The sequence below is a fragment of the Petromyzon marinus genome, unplaced genomic scaffold (genome assembly GCF_048934315.1).
Source record: "Petromyzon marinus isolate PM22_M1 ecotype Great Lakes invasive population unplaced genomic scaffold, UKy_Petmar_22M1.pri1.0 PM_Scaffold_103, whole genome shotgun sequence".
Lineage (NCBI taxonomy): Eukaryota > Metazoa > Chordata > Hyperoartia > Petromyzontiformes > Petromyzontidae > Petromyzon > Petromyzon marinus.
Window position 1 is genome coordinate 272,788 of NW_027423062.1, and position 6,000 is coordinate 278,787.

A 6,000-nucleotide genomic window follows, 5' to 3' on the forward strand; every position below is an offset into this window, starting at 1 on the left:
GTATCTCTCTGTGTGTGTATCTCTGTGTATCTATATATCTCTATGTATATCTATCTCTATATCTATCTCTGTGTATCTCTCTCTGTGTGTATCTCTGTATATATCTGTGTATATCTATCTCTGTGTATATCTATCTCTGTGTATCTCTCTCTGTGTGTATCTCTGTGTATCTATATATCTCTATGTATATCTCTATATCTATCTCTGTGTATCTCTCTCTGTGTGTATCTCTGTATATATCTGTGTATATCTATCTCTGTGTATATCTATCTCTGTGTATCTCTCTCTGTGTGTATCTCTGTGTATCTATATATCTCTATGTATATCTCTATATCTATCTCTGTGTATCTCTCTCTGTGTGTATCTCTGTATATATCTGTGTATATCTATCTCTGTGTATATCTATCTCTGTGTATCTCTCTCTGTGTGTATCTCTGTGTATCTATATATCTCTATGTATATCTCTATATCTATCTCTGTGTATCTCTCTCTGTGTGTATCTCTGTATATATCTGTGTATATCTATCTCTGTGTATATCTATCTCTGTGTATCTCTCTCTGTGTATATCTCTGTGTATCTCTCTGTGTATCTCTGTATATATCTGTGTATCTATATATCTCTATGTATATCTCTATATCTATCTCTGTGTATCTCTCTCTGTGTGTATCTCTGTATATATCTGTGTATATCTATCTCTGTGTATATCTATCTCTGTGTATCTCTCTCTGTGTGTATCTCTGTGTATCTATATATCTCTATGTATATCTCTATATCTATCTCTGTGTATCTCTCTCTGTGTGTATCTCTGTGTATCTATATCTCTATATATCTATCTGTGTATATCTATCTCTATATCTATCTCTCTGTGTATCTCTGTATATATCTGTGTATCTATATATCTCTATGTATATCTCTATATATATATCTCTCTGTATGTATCTCTCTGTGTGTATATCTCTGTATGTCTGTGTATATCTCTGTGTATATATATCTCTATATCTATATATCTCTATATATCTCTATATCTATCTCTGTGTGTGTATCTCTCTGTGTGTATCTCTGTATCTCTATATATCTCTATCTATCTCTGTGTATATATATCTATATATCTCTATGTATATCTCTATCTCTATATCTTTATCTATCTCTGTGTATGTATCTCTGTGTATCTCTCTCTGTGTGTATCTCTGTGTATCTATATATCTCTATGTATATCTGTGTGTATCTATCTCTGTGTATCTCTCTGTGTGTATCTCTGTGTATCTATATATCTCTATGTATATCTCTATATCTATCTCTGTGTATCTCTCTCTGTGTGTATCTCTGTATATATCTGTGTATATCTATCTCTGTGTATATCTATCTCTGTGTATCTCTCTCTGTGTGTATCTCTGTGTATCTATATATCTCTCTCTGTGTGTATCTCTGTGTATCTCTCTCTGTGTGTATCTCTGTGTATCTATATATCTATCATTCTGTGTATATCTATCTCTATATATATATCTCTCTGTATGTATCTCTCTCTGTGTGTATCTCTGTGTATCTATATATCTATCTCTATATATCTATCTCTGTGTATGTATCTCTCTGTGTGTATCTCTGTGTATCTATATATCTATCATTCTGTGTATATCTATCTCTATATATATATCTCTGTGTATGTATATCTCTGTGTATATCTCTGTGTATCTCTGTATCTCTCTCTGTGTGTATCTCTGTGTATCTATATATCTATCATTCTGTGTATATCTATCTCTATATATATATCTCTCTGTATGTATCTCTCTGTGTGTATCTCTGTGTATATATATCTCTATATCTATATATCTCTATATATCTATCTCTGTGTATCTCTCTGTGTGTATCTCCGTGTATCTATCTCTGTGTATATCTCTGTGTATATATCTCTGTATGTCTGTGTATATATCTGTGTATCTATATATCTATCATTCTGTGTATATCTATCTCTATATATATATCTCTGTGTATGTATCTCTCTGTGTGTATCTCTGTGTATCTATATATCTATCTCTATATATCTATCTCTGTGTATGTATCTCTCTGTGTGTATATCTCCGTGTATATATCTCTGTGTATATATCTCTGTATGTCTGTGTATATCTCTGTGTATATATCTATATATCTCTATATCTATCTCTGTGTGTGTATCTCTCTCTGTATGTATCTCTCCGTGTGTATCTCTGTATATATCTGTGTATATCTATCTCTGTGTATATCTATCTCTGTGTATCTCTCTGTGTGTATCTCTGTGTATCTATATATCTCTATGTATATCTGTGTGTATCTATCTCTGTGTATCTCTCTCTGTGTGTATCTCTGTATATATCTGTGTATATCTATCTCTATATCTATCTCTCTGTGTGTATCTCTCTGTGTGTATCTCTGTGTATATCTCTGTGTGTATCTCTGTGTATCTATATATATCTCTGTATATCTCTATATCTATCTCTGTGTATATCTATCTCTGTGTATCTCTCTCTGTGTATATCTCTGTGTATCTATATATCTCTGTGTATATATCTCTGTATCTCTGTGTATATCTCTGTATATATATCTCTATGTATATCTGTGTATATCTATCTCTGTGTATCTCTCTCTGTGTGTGTATCTCTGTATATATCTGTGTATCTATATATCTCTATGTATATCTCTATATCTATCTCTGTGTATCTCTCTCTGTGTGTATCTCTGTGTATCTATATATCTCTATGTATATCTCTATATCTATCTCTGTGTATCTCTCTCTGTGTGTATCTCTGTGTATCTATATCTCTATATATCTATCTGTGTATGTATCTCTCTCTGTGTGTATCTCCGTGTATATCTCTGTGTATATATCTCTGTGTATATATCTCTGTATGTCTGTGTATATCTCTGTGTATCTATATATCTCTATGTATATCTGTGTGTATCTATCTCTCTGTATGTATCTCTCTGTGTGTATCTCTGTGTATCTATATATCTATATATCTCTATATATCTCTATATCTATCTGTGTATGTATCTCTCTCTGTGTGTATCTCTGTGTATCTATATATCTCTATATCTATATATCTCTCTGTATGTATCTCTCTCTGTGTGTATCTCCGCGCGTGTTCGTCTCTGGAGATATTCACGCAGAACCCGCAGCCGCAGCAGCGTTGAGGCGGTGCCGGCGGTGTTGGCGGCGACGCAGATAAACGTTCCGGAGTGGGACCTCTCGCAGGGCGCGGCGAGCAGCGAGTGGAGGCCGCTACGCTCGCTCACCACGGAGCGCAGCTGGCGGGCGCCCTCACCCCCCAGGGCACTACCCAGGGCACTACCCAGGGCACTACCCAGGGCACTACCCAGGGCACCACCCAGGGGGGTGGGGGTGGTGGTGGTGGGGAGGGCCGGGCCGGAGAGACGGAGCCAGCTGAGCTCTGGGCGGGGGAGGCCACAAACCTGGGGGGTGGGGGGGGGGGTGGGGGGTGGGGTGAGTGGGGGGGGGGGTGAGTGGGGGGGGGGGTGGGGTGAGTGGGGGGGGGGGTGAGTGGGGGGGGGGGAGTGGGGGGTGGGGGTGAGTGGGGTGAGTGGGGGGGGGGTGAGTGGGGGGAAGAGTGGGGGGGTGAGTGGGGGGGGGAGTGGGGGGAAGAGTGGGGGGGTGAGTGGGGGGGGGAGTGGGGGAAGAGTGGGGGGGTGAGTGGGGGGGGGAGTGGGGGGAAGAGTGGGGGGGTGAGTGGGGGGGGGAGTGGGGGGTGAGTGGGGGGGGGTGAGTGGGGGGTGAGTGGGGGGGGGTGGTGGGGGGGTGAGTGGGGGGGGGTGGTGGGGGGTGAGTGGGGGGGGGTGGTGGGGGGTTGAGTGGGGGGGGAGTGGGGGGGTGAGTGGGGGGGGGTGAGTGGGGGGTGAGTTGGGGGGGGAGTGGGGGGGTGAGTGGGGGGGGGTGGTGGGGGGTGAGTGGGGGGGCGAGTGGGGGGTGAGTGGGTGAGTGAGCGAGCGAGTGGGTGGGTGGGTGAGTGAGTGGGTGAGTGAGTGAGTGGATGAGTGAGTGAGGTGGGTGAGTGAGTGAGTGGGTGAGTGAGTGAGTGAGTGGGTGAGTGAGTGAGTGGATGAGTGAGTGAGGTGGGTGAGTGAGTGAGTGGGTGAGTGAGTGAGTGGGTGAGTGAGTGAGTGGGTGGGTGAGTGAGGTGGGTGAGTGAGTGAGTGGGTGAGTGAGTGAGTGGGTGGGTGAGTGAGCGAGTGGGGGGGTGGGTGAGTGAGTGAGTGAGCGAGCGAGTGGGTGGGTGAGTGAGTGGGTGAGTGAGCGAGTGGGTGAGTGAGTGAGTGAGTGGGTGAGTGAGTGAGTGAGTGGGTGAGTGAGTGGGTGAGTGAGTGAGTGAGCGAGTGGGGGGGTTGAGTGAGTGAGTGGGTGAGTGAGTGAGTGAGTGGGTGAGTGAGTGAGTGGGTGGGTGAGTGAGGTGGGTGAGTGAGTGAGTGGGTGAGTGAGTGAGTGGGTGGGTGAGTGAGCGAGTGGGGGGGTGGGTGAGTGAGTGAGTGAGCGAGCGAGTGGGTGGGTGAGTGAGTGAGTGAGTGGGTGAGTGAGTGAGTGAGCGAGCGAGTGGGTGGGTGAGTGAGTGAGTGGGTGAGTGAGTGAGTGAGTGGGTGAGTGAGTGGGTGAGTGAGTGAGTGAGCGAGTGGGGGGGTTGAGTGAGTGAGTGGGTGAGTGAGTGATGTGAGTGGGTGGTTGAGTGAGTGGGTGGGTGGGTGAGTGAGTGGATGAGTGAGTGAGTGGGTGAGTGAGTGAGTGGGTGAGTGAGTGGATGAGTGAGTGGGTGAGTGAGTGAGTGGGTGGGTGAGTGAGTGAGTGAGCGAGTGGGGGGGTGGGTGAGTGAGTGAGTGAGTGGGTGAGTGGGTGAGTGAGTGAGCGAGTGAGTGAGTGGGTGAGTGAGTGAGCGAGTGAGTGAGTGGGTGAGTGAGTTAGTGAGCGAGTGAGTGAGCGAGTGAGTGAGTGAGTGAGTGGGTGGGTGAGTGGGTGAGTGAGTGAGTGAGTGAGTGGGTGAGTGAGTGAGTGAGCGAGTGAGTGACTGGGTGAGTGAGTGAGCGAGTGAGTGAGTGGGTGAGTGAGTGGGTGAGTGAGTGAGTGAGTGGGTGAGTGAGTGAGTGAGTGGGTGAGTGAGTGAGTGAGCGAGTGAGTGAGTGGGTGAGTGAGTGAGTGAGTGGATGAGTGAGTGGGTGAGTGAGTGAGTGAGCGAGTGAGTGGGTGAGTGTCTACTCACCCTCACATCCATGCGTGCCACTGTGCCCTCTGTGGCGGTGAGTGTGTTGGTGGGTGAGTGAGTGAGCGAGTGAGTGAGTGGGTGAGTGAGTGAGTGGATGAGTGAGTGAGCGAGTGAGTGAGTGGGTGAGTGAGTGAGTGGATGAGTGAGTGAGTGGGTGAGTGAGTGAGCGAGTGAGTGAGTGGGTGAGTGAGTGGGTGAGTGAGTGAGTGGATGAGTGAGTGAGTGGGTGAGTGAGTGAGCGAGTGAGTGAGTGGGTGAGTGAGTGAGTGGATGAGTGAGTGAGTGGGTGAGTGAGTGAGCGAGTGAGTGAGTGGGTGAGTGAGTGGGTGAGTGTCTACTCACCCTCACATCCATGCGTGCCACTGTGCCCTCTGTGGCGGTGAGTGTGTTGGTGGGTGAGGGTCTCTGCGTGAAGGCTGGAGGGAAAAACTTCGATTCCTGCTGCTCCTCACCACGAATAGAGCCCCTGCATCCTCACCAAGATCACTCACCCACTCAGTCACCCACTCAGTCACTCACTCACCCACTCAGTCACTCACTCAGTCACTCACTCACTCACTCACCCACTCACTCACTCACTCAGTCACTCACCCACTCAGTCACTCACCCACTCAGTCACTCACTCAGTCACTCACTCAGTCACTCACCCACTCAGTCACTCACTCAGTCACTCACTCAGTCACTCACTCACTCACTCACCCACTCACTCACTCACTCAGTCACTCACCCACTCAGTCACTCACCCACTCAGTCACTCACTCA

At 46.7% G+C, this 6,000-nt stretch overlaps 1 protein-coding gene across 1 annotated transcript in view; it reads right to left on the reverse strand.

Annotated features, from left to right (window-relative positions):
• Positions 1-5,314, reverse strand: part of LOC116938288 (myotilin-like) — a 28,142-nt gene extending 22,828 nt beyond the window's left edge. Inside the window, exons 1-2 of the mRNA XM_076063354.1 lie at positions 5,236-5,314; positions 3,139-3,445 (exon numbers count right to left, since the gene is read on the reverse strand). Coding sequence (XP_075919469.1) covers positions 3,139-3,445; positions 5,236-5,247 — 319 coding nt within the window. The 5' untranslated portion in view covers positions 5,248-5,314. The remainder of the gene's footprint in view (positions 1-3,138; positions 3,446-5,235) is intronic.
• Between the last annotated feature and the right edge of the window lie 686 nt (positions 5,315-6,000).